At 45.9% G+C, this 16,514-nt stretch overlaps 1 protein-coding gene across 3 annotated transcripts in view; it reads left to right on the top strand.

Annotated features, from left to right (window-relative positions):
- TTC29 (tetratricopeptide repeat domain 29) overlaps positions 1 to 4,565 on the top strand; it is a 176,667-nt gene extending 172,102 nt beyond the window's left edge. For 2 of the 3 annotated variants that reach the window (XM_041715963.2, XM_032748208.3), the window contains 2 exons: positions 2,625 to 2,697; positions 3,078 to 3,201. In XM_041715963.2, the coding sequence (XP_041571897.2) occupies positions 2,625 to 2,662 (38 nt within the window). In that variant the 3' untranslated portion in view covers positions 2,663 to 2,697; positions 3,078 to 3,201. Of the gene's footprint in view, positions 1 to 2,624; positions 2,698 to 3,077 lie in introns of all 3 variants that reach the window. The other variant, XM_030271881.4, reaches the window with a different exon arrangement.
- The last annotated feature ends 11,949 nt before the right edge of the window (positions 4,566 to 16,514 follow it).

The raw sequence follows: 16,514 nt of genomic DNA, 5'->3' as shown, positions 1-16,514 counted from the left end.
CTTGTTTAATAAAGTCCAACAGTCTTTGAATAATGCAAATTTTGGATTTGAATGGATTCCCATTACATGGGCATGCAGTCTCGGGTCTTGTCTGTTTCATTTTCTTTATAATCTTTTGAGAGAATGGCGCCTAAAATTCCTATCCTCTCTGGAGTTAGTTGTAGCTTCAGTCTTTGTGAGTGTGGCCTTCTTTCTTTTGTATGGCTTTTCACTAATCATATAATGTAAAGGAGTTGCAGCTCTGCAATTTTTTCTCCCAAAAACATCATGAAATAATGAGATTTTTAGAAATGTAGCATTCTGTAGATAGACACATAGAATCAGAAGGAACAGAAATGCCAATTCTAGCTGCATTCTAGCTGAAAATCTGACCAGACAATTTTAATTCTATTTTATCAACAGCAGTGGTAATCTGTCAGGGACATCCTATTATGATTAATTATATTTACATTCTAATAATACATATTAATGTTATCTCCACATTTTGTACAATAAGATGGAAGGAGAATGCTTGATGGTGTGATCTGTGGTGTTATATATGTATTATCATTATGAATATGAGATGCTTTTATTGTTTCCAAATAGCATAGGCCAAAGAAATGCCAAGAAAACATTTATGGCTCAGTATTCCATCAGTTATCCTTGATATGCTTAATATGTGCTGGGAGGGCAGAGCTGTTAATCAGCCAATAATAGCTTGGTGCCCAAGTGTGAAGGCAAAAGGCTGAAAGGTGCATGAGAAAAGCAATTTCTGCTGTAACTCCCCATCTGTCATGTGCACATCGCCACTGTCTCTTGCACCATCTCTTGCACTGTCTCTGACAGTGTGTAGCTGTCAGAGACACACTTTTCTGTGTGTTTGCCTGGAAACACAGATGTTGCTGTACTCAGCCACATTTTGGGCTTGAGTCACCCACTTTGCGCCACTTTTCCACCAAAGTGCATCCACTGGAAAGAGCAGTAACACTGCACTGGTGTGAAGCTGGGGTGGGAGAGTGCAGTTCTGAGCCCTGTGAGCACTTCTGGACTGCCTGGGGCTCTGGGCTGCTTGCCACTGGCTGAATTTCTAAACCAAACCGAGCTGTGCACGTTTTATTAGATTTTTTTCATTTAACACCTTGTCTACTAGGAAAGGAATTCCCATTCATTTACTTTAAGCCTGGTTTCAGAATGTGTTACCTGGAATAACTATATTGTTAAATACATTGTGAACCACTAACACACGCACTGCCCTCATACAAAATGAGATTCCATATGGGAATGCTAATTCTCAGATATTCTTCACAGATTTACTTCTCCTTTTCTTAATTGTATACAATTATGGATAAAGTCCTTGTTAGCAACTATACTTAATAAAAGCCTGTGAATTGGAAAAACATAAATTTTATTGAGTCATGAGTGGTCCAGTAGTTTTAATCTGTTCCAGGCATTGCACCAGCAAAGACACTGCTTCGAACGTTATTTTTAACCCCCACCAGAACTGGATGATTCATTTGGGCCATGAGTTAAATTATGATGCCAAACAAACACTGTTGGTATCACTGTGACTGAAAGCTAAAGTTCAGTTTTAGGTATCACAATGCAAAGAGGTAGTGTCAAACTGAGGAGGATACAGTTAAGAAAACATGAATTCGTTTCAAATATTGAAGAGACTGTGTTTGCTTAGCCTCCAAAAGAGAAGATTAGAGAAAGGAAAATAGTCTCTCAAGCTATAAGGAGTTATTCTGAAAGAGGGCTGTTCCATTGCTCTTTGTATCTGCAAAAGGTAGAACAAGAGAAAAATCAGTTTAATTTGCAATAAATATTTATCTTAAGTATTAGGGAAGAAATGGAGCAATAAGGCTGTGAAGCACTGAAACAGAGAGATATGGATATTGTGAAACAGCCTTCATCAGAAGCCTTGGAGAATAGATGTCAAGGGTGGACTAGATATATATGTGCACTTTCTTTATTTGAGAAGATGAAGCAGATCAGTGGTTCCCAAAATAAGGAACAATGCCCTAGGGATGTTGTAGGTGGAATGAGGCAGAGGGAGGTATGTTGCTGTAGAGTCCCTGGGAACAGAGCAGAAAGTGCATCCAGGAGGTGGGAGTTTGGTGTGGAAATTGAGCAAGGAAGGAATGAGACACCATCACTGGAGCAAATGAACTCTGTGGCTGTCAAGAACTGCAGAGTCAAGCCATGGCCTCCCAGCCACCTGTTCCCTGATTACATCCCATGAGGAAGACCCCACTGAGCAGTCACAGCCTCCTCTTGCTTCCTGCACTGCTCAGTTCCTCCACTGCATGGTGTTCTCCTGCCTGCCATCTTTCAGTGCTGTCTTGGCCATCATCTTCTCCCAAATGTATCTCCCTTGTTGGCTCCTCAGCTGGTCCCACCCAGACCTGTCCTGTTGGAGAACTGCTCCACAGGAGTGCAAGAAATGAGACCAGAAACCCCTGTCAGTTCTGTGTTTCTAGGATTATATCTTACATGACTCACCTCTGTATTTTTTAGATTTCCTTTTCTTGTGACTTATTTCTGTAGGTCCTATTTTTCAATTGAACCATATAGGCCTTTTAACCATTAAAATTGTTGTAAGTCTAAAACATTCATGCACTCTTTTTTTTTTTTTTTGATATCAGAACCTGGTAAAGAAGCAAGTGCCTCAAAGTCTCTGTGAGCCTCTGTCCAAGACACCAGTTCAAGATCTTCCTGGTACAGTATTTGCTCTTAATCCACAGACTTTATGCCAATCTGCTGATTTTTACAAAATGTCATTGCCATCAATACTTAACCTGATTTTGACAGGCAATTACACACCATCTCTGTATTACTATGTCTAAATAATTATATTTTTCCTGCTCATAAATGAATGAATTCACACTTCCCTCCATTTTTTTACACATATTCCCAGTTTTAGAATGTAATTGCCTTTGATCGTGTAATTACTTTTAATTTACAAAAATAAACCTTTGTGACAGAAACAAATCTGATTAATTAGATGCCAACCCCAAATATAAAACATGTAGATATCAATGTATACACATAAACTTCTGACATTTTTGTATTTTTCTATGTGCTGTTTTTTATTCTAGAGGATGCCTGTTTATTGACAGAGAAGCTGATTTATAATGAATACAGGAAAATCCTTGAAGAGTGGTGCAGCAAAGTAGGAATTTCAGCAAAGGTTTTGTCATTAAAATGCTATTGTCAAAAAAAGCATCTGTAATTTGAATAATTTTTTTACTGACACCTGTAGTCTTCACAGTCCTCAGAGGACTCAAGAGTCCTCAGAGCCTGCTGCTATTGGTGTTGGCATTAGGAAGAGTTAGAGGACAGAAGATGGAAATTATCACTTTGCAAAATACACATAAAAACAGAATTTGTAACCTTTGAATTTTATTTAGAAAAGTTGATGATTCATAATTTCACATATTAGAAAACCCCTTCTTTTAAACTAAACAAAGAAAGCTTTATCACTCCCAACAGCCAACCATTCCTTTCTCTTAATGGAGGTTTCCAGTCTCAGAGTTTGTAGCAAGGTCCATTAGACCTATAATCAGGTTTTATGATGGTGTTTGAGCAAGCATTAGCTTTTGCCATAGTAATAACTCAATTCACAATTTTCTTCAGGATTGTAATCTGAGTATGTGGTTGACATGTGACAATAGGGTTTCTCCCTGTTAAAGAATAGTAAAAATGTATCATTAACCAGGTCTTATTAGACTATTTTTGATCCAAAATGCTGTATACATGTAATCTAAATACAAATAGCTAAATAATTTTGTTCTTTTGTTTCTAGGTCTTTATTGTCTGAACACCATGCTTATTATAACAATGTTAATTTAGAAGGCTTTTGCAAGGCTGAAAAGTTGTATAGAAATATTCCCACATGCAATTGTGCACACACATAGGCAACAAATCTCCTTGCTCAGTCTTAAAATGAGGTAAACATTTTATGGAAACCAGAAAGATAAACAGGACTACGAATTAAATATAAACATCTGTATTGTTTACCCCTTAAGTTTTCCCCTTATATTTTAATAGTATTGATTTGAAATAAGAAAAACATTCTAAAACCAGCACAATTTTTCAAATAATATCTTAAAATCCTGGTAATCTACAAGCTTTTCTAATCTTTGTAAGTATAGCATGACTGCTAATTTTAGATATTTGGAATTTCTTTTATCAAAATATTGTCCAAAGAAATTACATAATTGAATTTGGCCTTCACAGTAAGAATAAATAATGTAAATTGTGACAATATTCTAGAAAATACACCAATTTATCAAGGGCAAGTTTCTAAATTCTTAATGGCTTTTAATCCCATGTACATTTCTGCAGGAACTGAACATTCTGGTTTTGTGTCTCAAAAGTTGTTGTGTAGTTATGTTAAATAGCATCCGTGATTTTCGCTATTTTTTGCCAATCTGTACTCATTACTACATGATAACTCTGATATGCTTGTGAAAAATGGTCATTAATTAATCCCCTAGAGCATTAACTCTCCCATACTTTTTGATACTTCATCATGCAGCTTTTAATAAAAATAAGGAGAAATTTATCATCCTATAGCAATCTAAGTATGAGTTCTGTTCTTGAAAGTCAGGAAGCTTTAGGAGCAAATTGTGTTTATTGTGCTAAATATACCTGTCTCCCATCCCAGGAACAATTTGTCCGATGAGTGACTCTCAGTCTGGCAGAATGCAGGTGTTGTTCAGCCCCTTGCAGACTTTTTCAGTGGGAAAACAAAGGCTCTTCCCCCTTCAAATCAATGGGGCCAGGAGGTTAGGCAGGACGTTGTTCCCTACGTCATTGTTAGGACAGGATCCTGGAATAAAGCTCTCAGCTCCTGGGAGCAGTCAGAGCTGCACAGGTCACGGCAGCCTGGTGAACACCTCACACACCCCAGCTGAAAGCACAGTGCTCACTGTACTTGGCTGAAGTATCCACTCAGTGCTGCTGCAGAAGAAAAGTTACCACTCTGAATTAGCAGTGCTCTACAGCATCACCTCCCTTTGCTGATCTCTCATCAGACACAGTCTTGCTCGTAAGATCTGCAGAAACCAGAGCTCACATTGTCTCTTTCCATGAGAGGTGTTTTAATTCCTTTAAGAAGCTCCTCTTATGGAACACAGTTATTCTCCACCTTCACTCCTTCTTTATCATTCCTCCAGGTTTTCCCAGAAAGTACCTGATTCCCTGACCCTTAATTTGCAATCAGGGAGGAGGACTCATAGGAGAGTATGGATTGCAGTTTACAACTTTTACTGTGCTCTCAGAAATCACAGGCAGAGTTGAATTTAGTTAGGAAAGCAAGCAGATCAATTTAGCCTGTAATGCCAGTCCATTTCAAACCAGAGACTTGTCAAACATATTATAGCAGATGAATATCTGAATAGCTCTGAAGTGTTATGTCTCTAAAATCTACATTTTGTGGGTACCTAGGATATGCTAGTCTGGCAATTAAGGTTGCTTTTTGAGTAGGGCTTTAGTAGGTTTCACTTTGTAGCAGAGAGGAAGGTTTTACCTCAGAAAGAATTGTGTTTATAATTTTGAAAACCATGTTTTCCGATCATTAATAGGGTGTATCTTGTTAATTATGATGATGTATAAGGTATTTCACCTGTGATGCCGTTTAGAAAATTAATGTTTGAGTCACAGAAAGGTCATTGCCATTCTGGAAGGAATCCATTCATCTCTAAATAGGCCATCCGAATATAGACTAAGAAATACCCTATATATAATTACCTGGAAATAGATGGAATAAATAAGATTGATGATAGGTATTACTAAAGCCACATGTTAGTTTCCTGTTAGGAAAAAGTAGATTGCAACTAAAAGAAGCAATATTATACATGTAAAAAATGAATAAATATGTTAAAATCTTGAGTATTTCTGTGAGGTTCAGCTATTACTTATGAGGTAAGAATTCAGCCCTCAGAAGCAGTGTGCATCAAGGACTTTGTCCTGTGATTCAGTCAGGTATTTCTGAAGACAGCTCTTACAAAGAAGATAATGAGGACTTTTTTCTTTTCTTTTTTTTTTTTTTTTTTTTTTTTTTTTACAAACCTGTGTCTTGTTTGACATCATAACTTCGTAATGCCTTCATAATTTGCCACACAAATGCTTACAAGTAGATGGAATGTGTGTGCTGTCTTTGAAGATAAACATGTTAATGGGTTAGAGAGCTCCATGTGTGAGCCCTCTTTTGACTCCTCAGGCCTGGAGTCCCCAGGAGCTGGGGGGGACAAGGCTCAAGTAGTCCCAGCAACTTGGTCTCAAATAGTCTGCAGCTTGGTCTCCTGCAGCATGAGAGACATGGGACAGAAAACCTGTGCACAGTAGATTTTCTGTAGCCTTGGATGAGCCAGAGGCTGGGAACTTGAGCATCCTAAGAGGAGTGTCTGGGAATGGCAGTAGCTCCTGACTCCGACTCAGCTCTAAACCCAGCTAGGATTGAGATCTCCTACGGACCAGATGGACAGATGAGAGTAGCCCTTGTCTCTGGGAGGCAGCTTTTGTAACTGGCACATCCAGCCCCTCATTTGGGACATACTTATCCATACACAGAGGTAAATCAGCTTTGAAAAGCTGCTGCCTCCTGCACTGAGCTGTTCTATCCCTGGCAACACCGCTCCTGGTCTTCCTGGACTCTCAGAAAACATTGTCCCATCTCGCCACAAGTTCACAGTTTACAATTGTAGTGACTTAAATCTGGACTTAACCATAGCAATGCCTTTAAAAACATCTTCAAAGAGCCCTCCCTGAAGCCCAGTGGTCACTGCTGTTCTTTGCTGTTTGCTTTCATAAGGGCTGTCTGCCTCCCAGCTCCTCAGTGTCACTTGGCTGAGGAAATTAGACACTCTCTTTCCACACAAGTACCAGGAAAAAATATTCCTTGGCACTGATAGCTGCTTGCAGTACATATTAAACCAAAATTTATTTAGGATAAAGGAAGTTCAGGATTACCTGCTTTCCCCCTCCTGGTTGCTTCTCTCACAGCAACCCCTTTAACTTTTACATTCTGAATTGCAATGAGCTTTCACATCTGCTGAGACTTGATTCTCAGAGGAGCCCTGTGATATTAGAATATTTTGATTAATTAGGCCTTTGCTTTTACTTTGCCTCTACAAACCTCTGTTCTTGGAGGGCAACATCACCGACACATTTAGGCTCTGCACTGCTTTTGGCAGAAACATGAACACCTGCTTGAAACTGCATTTCCACACACACATACCAGGCCACCTTGGAGCAGGTGACGTTTAATCAGTATCCCTAGGTGGGGTCACTCATATAAGTCATATTCTAGGGTTTTTATCTCCTTCTTCCTGACTAGAAAATTCAGGATTGTGGAACCTGCCTAGAAAATAACTTTATGAAACTATCTATGCCACAAAACTTCCTAGTCTATACAAAGTAAATAAAAAAACCAAGCCATAAAGGCGAGGAAAGTAAAAGATTAAAAAAACTAAACTAATATATTTGCAAGAAGTATGCTTGCCTTAGTCACCCTCTCTGTTTTTCCTGAATCCCACGTCCCACTGTAGGGAGCTGGGGCATTTCCATCAGTGAGGCAATGTGCTTTCCCTTGAAAGCTGCTGGGTTTAATCTCCCCATCAGATGCTGTGATTCATCTCTGCAGTCCCTGTTGTACATTTCTTAATATCAGACAAGAGTGAAATATCTTCAGGACTGTGAGACTGAAGTTAACTCTTTTTTCAAAGGAAAAAGGTGCTGGAAATATATAGTGGTCTTAATCAGCTGAAAGAGTCTGTGGAACCAAACCCAGACTCATGGTCCTGTTGTAGTGTTGACTACATGAGCCAGGAAGAGGCTATTGCACCTCTAAAATGGAGTGAGTTTGGTTCAGTCTAATCTCAGATGTAGGTCAGAGCTGTGTTCAAGGAAGACAAGAGGAGGCTCTTCTACTTTTTCCTCTGATTTCTGAGCCTTTGAAGACCATTCCAGGTGTCTGCTAAAGCTCCTTCCTGTGACAATTCTGCTGTAACAGAAGGATAAGTCAGCTCTTGACTTCTGAAGCAAAGGTTTCAATGTCTTCACAGGTATTGCAAGCTGAAGTAAAAGCCTGCATGTGATAGCCCCAAATTATGGGTCACCATACCTTTTCTGATCACTGTACTGGGGCCTTTTGAATTTCTACCTGGAAATCATCTTCAACACCACTGAAGGGCAAGTGTTCGTAACCGCACCATGAGCTGAAAAGGTTTGTTTCATAGTTTGACGTGGTTCTGCCATCATAGCTGGTTTTTTGCCTCCCTACATGGTGATCACTCATCTGGGGTAAGTACTGTACATGTTTTGTCTGGTTTGCCATGGCCAGTCCTTGGTTAGGAGCTTGATCCTCTTTTTTCACCATTTTCCACATACAGGATTGCATCATTAAAAAGAAATAAATCTTTTTTCAGGTAGGTGGATATTCATAGCAGAACTAAGTCAGAATCTCACCCCCCACCTAAAAAGGCCTGGGTTGACACACAAATTACAGTAAATCTGATCTTTTTGACCCTACTGTCTCCTTTCCCCATTTACTCTTTCTCTCCCACTTTTCCTTAGACCCATTGTTTTCTTTCTTCACCTTCATTCAAAGTCTTCCCTCTGTCTCCACAATTCCAATGCTTCACAGCCTTCCTTCATTTTATCCTTGCTGCTGAATGAAGACATGATACAGATGAGGAGTAAAAATGAGAAGCTCTTTCAAATTAAGCTTTGTTGCAAACATCTTACTGTAAAAATTCCATTACAGCCTCAAGAGAAACAAAGGTACTTAAGCCTAGATTGTCACTGATCTCTGGACACCAACCTGTTGCTAAATGCCTTCCAAACTCTGTCATTCCACAACTTGATTGGACCTCCCACAACTTCCCTTTCAGACCTGTCTGTGGACTGGGCAGGCCTGTGTATTGTACAGGATCATCCACAACTGCTTCCCTATTAATTCCCTCTGTCTGGGAGCACCCTAATGTCTCCTTTATAAGGATTAGAATTATTTATAGCAATTTACAGGTGTGCTGTTTAAAGATAACTGTAAATCACCTCAGATGTTGTTCCATGATGAAATGCCTCTACATTGTTTAACAAATTGTCCCAACATGACTGAATGACACACAATGGAAAAATTTGCCACTGAAATGTTATATTGAAATGAACACATAAAAACTGTGTATTAAGTTAAAATTTGTAATTGCAGTTTGTATTCTTCTGGCAGTTTTGTACTCCAGGAGGATTTTCAGCTTCAGAAAAGCGGGGTACTTCTAACCAGGGGGTGTCAGCAGGGCAATTCAATGACTTATATATGTGACACTGTCATGCAGCTGGCTTTGCAGAGGTGTTTGGCAGAAAAAATACCAGGTTGTACAGGTGCATCTTAGTTACAGCTCACTGCCTAGGGTGTAAGGTAGCAAGCAATGTTGTTTTACAGTATCAGAGTGATTCTGCCTCAGTAGAAAGAAGACTGAGGTATGATGAAATGCCAGCCAAAAATGCCTACAGGTACCTCAAAATAAAGAACTACACATGTTCTGAGATGTTGATTTATCGTATTTGCCCGTAATCTGAGCACACTGCTTTCCCAGATCAAGGCAAGCCAGACAATTTTGAACTGAGAGGAAAGGTGGAGTAACATCTTCTTCCTAGAAAGCCTGGACTGAAAATGAGCCACATTCAGTGTTATATTTCTCCTGTAATTGCAGGTGGTTTTCTTCCTTCAGATGTAAGGTACTATTACATGAGAAAAGCTTCTGATTTTTCTCTATTCAATCAGGGATAGTTCAAAGATTGTCATGCCTAAAACATGCACATGGTTTAGACCTCACTGAGATCTGACACAAAGCCTGAGGAAGCAGCCCTGGTGATCTCCTCTGGGCAAGAAGACTTGGCTCACAAACACCCACAGGGTCAAAGAAGGGAAGTGATCTGGAGGGGTGAAGGGAGAGTTGGTGTCAGCACTGCCCAGGGGTTCAGTTTGGAGGTGTATGAGTCAGAGTCTTTTCCAAAGATGAGAAACGAACAGTCCCAGCAGTTCCTCTGTTGCTTTGGAAGGAGTTACTTTTTTTTTTTTTTTGGGTTTTCCCAGTTACATTTTTAACATGTCAGGGCTCTCTTAGTGTGAAGTCCAAGACCTTCTGAAACTGTTGCTGAGGACGTTTAAAATGTTTCTGCAGAAATGAGTTGTCCTGCTTCCATGTGGGTAACAGGACTGTTTGTGTCCATGGACAGGAGCACCCACATAGTAAGTGCCAGCCTCAGCCACCAGAGCTGCATTCAGGCTGCTGCTGCACTGGGAGGATGAGGACTGTTGGACCAGAAGCTGTCTGGGAGGCAGGAAAGGGTGAAGGAGGTGCCCCAAGTGCTGAAATATCTCCAGGAGCAGCATCTCTTCCTCAGGTTGCTCAGTCGTGGATGGGACCTGGCTGCCTGGTTCCCCCTTCCCTTCCTGGGGGAACCACCCTCCACAAGGCTGTCTCTGTCTGTTTGTGCCTCTGTTTGTACCTCCCCAGCTTCAAACCAGTTTTAAAAGTGTTTTAAGCCCACTTCAGGCCAAAGGAACAGATGGGGAAGGGGTTTAGCTGTGGATATAGCCCCACAGGTTTTGTGCAGTGGAGTGGACAACAGACATGACACAACCCATGTGTGTCCCACACAAGGGAAAAGGCAGAAAACCACATGTACTGAAATCCCCAGGAAAGAGAATTTATTTATGCTTCATCCTCTGATGTCAGCCAGAGTTTGTGCCTTATCTGACACCAGCATAAACGCCCAAATTAAGGGAAGTCAGCTTTCACCTCCCCTCCACAGTACACCTGAGGCTGGGCTTTAAAAAAACTGCTGTGCTTCTGAGACAAAATGGTATTTCATGGAGTATCTCATACTGCCAGTATCCTGGGAGTGAGATATTGAAGGAAGGTACTGGTTCAGCTTTTTGGAGGTATTGTCAGATGGGGCAGGGTTGGTCCCAGGTCTAAGAGCCCTCTTAGGACTTGGGGAACTTCTATCCATTTCCTCATCCATCCTGAACTTCTCTGTATTCCTCTGCTGTAAGGTTGGATAGCAGCACATCCCTGCTTCCTGGGAGTGTTGTGGGGATAAATGTGCTGCTATCAGGGAGGGGTAAAAGCACTGAGTTTCCATAATGACCCTGAAAGAATTGTAAAACTCTAGAAAAATGTGTCCTTATGAAACTAAAACACAATCCATTGGAAAGCACCATTAAATACACTGTCACTCACCCCCAGCCTGTTTTTTTTCCTTTTCCTGCATGAGCTCTTCCACACTTTGCCACTGCTCCTGCCATTGGAGTCTGTGACATGTATAAAACAGGACTCTTGGAGTACATGCTGGAGTTTGGACCGTGTGTTTTCCTTCAGAGAGCTCCTCTGCCTCAGCACCTTGTCAGTGCTGTGTTTCGCAGAAATAAATAAATAAATGAGTGAACGAAAATGTCATATACATAAATATGCCACAATAAGTTTAGTCTCTGGATCAAAGTGCTGAAAATGACACAGCTTTGAAACAGAAAGGTAGGAATCAAAATTACACATCCCCATACATCAGCCCGGGTGCCAGCTGTTTAACTGAGCCGTGTGTGCTGTGGCTGATTAAATGAAAACATTTTAACAGCTGTCTAAAAGAAGGAAAACCCTCTCCCCACCTTCCCAGGGCTGCCTCATGCTCCATCCCCATGGGCTGCCTGGGAGAGCAGTCCTGCGGCCCCATCCCATGCCTGACCCATCCCTGTTCATCAGCACATGTGTGGGGCCACTGGGATGCAGGGCTGCTCTGGGATCATCCAAAGGATGGGCAGTAGGGTCCTTGGAGGGGTCAGAACCTCACCGAGTCCTGGTGCCATTGCCTGGCAAACCTGCGTGGGGGCATGAGCCCAGCAGCTGTCTGGCTCTAATCCAGACTATTCCACGAGTTGGAAGTGCTGCTGCCTGGGGCAGGGAGACAAAGCAGCTCAGCTTGGTGGGTCTTCATATCTGGGCCAAACACAGTCTGACCTCCCCAACAGGGAAGAAAGAGGCTTTGCAGAAGAGATAAAGCTTTAGGTAAGTGGTGGGTGGTCTCTGAGGGCTGCATCCCTGTCAGTCTGCAGAACCAGCCTGGGGCCAAGCAGCACTGTGTGATGGCTGATGCCCTTCCTCTGTTCCCCTGCCTCTCCAAAGCAGCATGGGCGCCACAGAGCAGCCTGCTTGGAGCAGACCCTGGCCCAGCCCATGGCAGGCATTGCTTGGGCAGGTGTTCATCAGCTCCAGCCAGCACAGCCGAGGCAGAGCTGTCTGTGCCAGCCTGGTGCCCTGCCCTGCTTTGTTCCCTGCTGCAGGCACAGCCAGGAGATGCTGACCTGTGGTGCTATCCCAGGCTCCAGTGGGGCTGAACTGGGTGGTCTCCAAGGATCCCATGCCCTTGGCTTCACCATGGTGAGACACTTTTTGTGGTAGAAATTTGGGAGGGTTATTATCATGCACCAGATGTGTCCATTCACAGTCATTTTTAAAGATGCTGCATTTTATGACTCTATTCTTAAAGAACCTGTATTTCTAAAAGGAAGAACAATCAGGAAAGAAATTTTGCAACTCAAGATGTAAAAACTATTTCAAAAGGTGACATATTTTGGGTTTTTCTTACCTAACATCTGCTTTGTCTGTATGTTTGTGCGTACCTGTGGGTGGAGGCTTTTATTATGCCGAGTTTTGCACAAGCCCTGCTCATCACACCTTTCTTTGGCCCAGGGACCTCCCTGGTGCTGCCCAGCAGGCATTGCCACATGTGCCACTGCCAGAAGCCCCCCCACAAGCGTGTCCAAGGTGAGAACAGGACATGGGTCATCTGCTGCTGCACATCCACAACTTCTGCCCTCAAAATATGGCAAGAAACTGAACTGCCTTTTGCTTTTGTAAAAGCTGCAGCCACTGCTGCTATAAAATGTTGGCATAGTCATAACATTAGTCTCTTCCATGGGTTTCCCTCCTCCTCTGGCATGAGCAAGCCTATGACGTCCTGGTTTGGAATGGCTTTGTTCAATACAGACAAAGCTATCTCCCTGTAATTGTCCTCCCTAAAAAATGTGCATTCTCAAAGTTTATCCCGCCTGCTTCCATGGTCTTACCTCCAAAATACTGTGGTGCCACAGGCAAAAGCTATGAGTAAGTGAAAAGATGGATAAGAAAGGGCTTCCCATCACACAGTGAGCCTTCCTCAAATCCAGCAGGCCACCCACGTGTGTCCACACACACCCTGAGAGGACTCTGTCCCCAGATGTCACATGCAAACGGACACAGCGAGCTGAGGCCAGCCAGGGCCTTGTGCCACTGTGCTGCAGCTCCTGTGTGTTCCTGGTGACAGTCACTAAGGGCACATCTGCAGGGACAGCTCATCACAGTCACCCTCGGGCCGCCTGGTGGCTTTTTGTGCCTCATGCTTTTGCCCACCCATGGTGGTGGTTTTGCTCGCTGCCTTGAGGGTATTTTTTTCTTCCTCTGCCCAGAGAGCATTGGGGACCAATATATAAGTGGTAGCTCCTCTAGGACAGGTCATCTCACCTTTGTGTGCTAGAGCATGCAAAGTACAGAAGATATGCCCAGCTGGTCAGGAGCAGCCACCTGACATGTGAGGGCCAGGGCTGGATGCACCCCACCCTGCTGAGGGCTGAGCAGGGCTGGATCGCACATGTGGCTGTTTACACATCACACTTCTAGGAAAAATAGGGTGTCCGTGTGTCCCTGGGACCGTGGGGTGAAGGAGACACCCCTTTGGCAGAAGTCTGTGTGAAAGGCCACTCGGAGCCCCTGCGGCGGGGTTTGAAAGGCTGCTGATACCTGCAGCAGCCCCCCACAACAGCAGCTCCTCTGCCCTACACGCCCTGGGGTTCGGGGGCCAAGGGGACAAGGGGACTCTCCCACGGGTCCCTCCTGAACCGCCGGTGCCCCCCGGCCGCTGGGGCAGCGATGGCCCCTCACAGAGCCTCGGGGCGGGCACTGCGGGGCTCCTTTCCTCATGCCCGGGGGCAGCGGCCCCGTCGCACGCCTGTCACCGCCGCCTCCTCCCCGTTATTTACATCCGTCTTTAGCACTCTAATTACCCGCTTTATTGCTTTCGCCCGGGGGAAGCCCGGGGATGGCGGCGCAGGGGACGACCCTCCTCTCCAGCACCCGCACTGCCCGGGGGAGGGGGGAACACAGAACCCAGCCGGGGTTGCCCCCACAAGTACCTGGTTTCGGCAGGATTTGGGGCGGGGAGGGGCCGAGCCTGGCTCCGGGCCCCCCCGGGAGGGCCAGAGGGCGCTGCCCCACATCTCGCCCTCGAGGGGCGGCGCAAACGCGATCTCCTCCGGCGGAGGGGAGGGGAAAAAAAAAAAAAAAAATAAGGCGACAGTATAGATGGATTTTCAGATAAGCAGCAGAGGTAATTTATTGGCCTTTATGCTCTTCCCATGGAGTGGGGGAGAGACGGCGGAGTCACGTCTGCACATCATTAACAGGGTTTACTCCGCCTCGGCCCGAAGAGGCTCCCCCGGCCCCGCCACGGAGCGGGCTCCGGGCCGGGCCCGGCGCCGCCGTCAGGGGCGGCCGTGAGGGGCCACAGCGCCCGCCGGGGGTGCCGCTCCCCCGGGCCCCGGGACAGCCCCAGCCTCTCCCGCTCATCCAGGTTGTCCGCGGCGCACTCGCTCCTCCAAACTCATCTAAATTACATCAATAACAGAGCGCACTCTTTAATGAGCTCTCAACTTTAAAGACTTGAAGGATATTAACAAGCCGCTTGACAAATGGTGCTTAGAAGCACATTAAAGACGCTGCTAATGGAGCGCATAATGACGGCTAATTTTCGATCAGATATAAATTAGAGCCCCAACAGTTATTTGCCTTAAGGACTTTATGTAAATGATCCTGTTCTGTATAAACGGGGAGGCGAGCCCAGCCCAGCCCCGCCGCGCCGCCGAGCGATGCCGCAGCCCGACGGGGCGCGCAGCCCCGGCCCCACCGCCGCGCAAACTCCGCGGGGCTGCGCGGGGCGCCGCGCCCGCACCGCCACCTGCGCACAGCGGCACAGCTCCGCCTGCCCCAGGGCCGCACGGGTTCCCCGTGGCGGGGAAAGGAGGAGGAGGAGGCCGAAGGCTCGTCCCACTGGGGCTGGTGGCGGGCTCAGAGGGCGGCTGTGCCGCTGCGGGAGACAGTGCCCGGCGCCCGCGGGGGTCCACACCACCGGTCGGGCAGCGCTGCGCCCCGCGGAGAGCTGGGCAGGGGCGGGGACGCATCTGCGGAGCCGGATCCCGCACACACACACGCTCCCGGGGTGTCCCAGCTGCCGCCCAGCGCGCTGCGAACGCCTCTGTTTTCTCTCCGTTGTTTTCGTTGGAGGGTCGTGGCCAGTTTGGGGACAGGGTTTTGGTTGGTTTCTTTCTGTTTCTTGCTCTTAATTTTTTTTTCTTGTTTTTGTCAACAAGTGCCAGCTGAGGGCCCGGCCCCGGGCCAGGGAAGGCGTGACCTACCCCGCGCAGCGGCCGCGGTTCCTGCCCGCCCACCCCCGGCCCTGCCCGGCCTCCGGGATGCTCCCGCACGGAGGAGCCGTGTCAGCAGGTCAGCAACTCCCCCGCCCTGGGAAGGGGGTCCTGGCTGTTTGGGGGAACTCGCGGGTTTTCCTGGGGGATTTTTTTGGCTGGTGGGCTGTTCTTTTTCTATCCCCCACCCGCCGCCTCGCTGATTTGCGGGGTGTCCTCTTCTTCCCTCCAAGCCCCTCCTTTACCTTTGCAGGGCGCGCTGAGCCGCAGCCGCGGGGCAGGTTCACCTTCTGTGCTGCCGGGCTCCCTCCTCCGGGAGGGCTCAGGGATCTCACCTGCCAAAACAACAACAACCATAAAGGAGGGAGGGGAACGTTGTCCCCCCATCCTCCCCACCCCGGTCACCTCGCCGGGATCGCAAACCGGGCTGTCCTGGGAGTGGGCACTGCTGGGGTTTCCTCCGAGAGAGCATTTGGGGAGGGAAAACGACGACCCGCCTCCATCCTCAGCGGAGCAGCGACCCGCGGGCCGGGGCGGGAAGGGGCGCGGGAGTTGCGCGGGCGCGGAGGGCCCCGCTGGAGGCTGTACTCACCCGGGCGGCCCCGGGGCTGCCCCTCCTGCTCCGCGCTCGCCGCCCCGATCCATCGATTTGTTCTTGGAAAAACGCGGCGCATTCTTATAGCAGCTACGAGCAATTAATATTGCATTAACCCTATTAAAAAAAAAAAAAAAAAAAAAGAAAAGAAAAGAAAGGGGAAAACCCGCACCCCGGCGAAGCCATTTATTATTAACGCGAGGGTAATTGGAGACCCGAGACGTGGATGTGTGCGTGTCGTGGGGCAACGCAGGCAAACACAGGCGTGACCGTGTGGCGGGAAGGAAGGGGAGCCGAGGGTGGCTAATATTTAATTTCAGGTCTATGGTTTTCTAATTCGAGATTAAAAGCAGTCACGTCTTTGAAGCCAGACACTTGGTGTAAATGTACAGTTAAAATATTCTATTCCACAGTCCCCAG

This window comes from Taeniopygia guttata, chromosome 4 (assembly GCF_048771995.1).
Source record: "Taeniopygia guttata chromosome 4, bTaeGut7.mat, whole genome shotgun sequence".
Classification (NCBI taxonomy): Eukaryota; Metazoa; Chordata; class Aves; order Passeriformes; family Estrildidae; genus Taeniopygia; species Taeniopygia guttata.
This window is presented reverse-complemented; position numbering and strand designations above follow the sequence as displayed.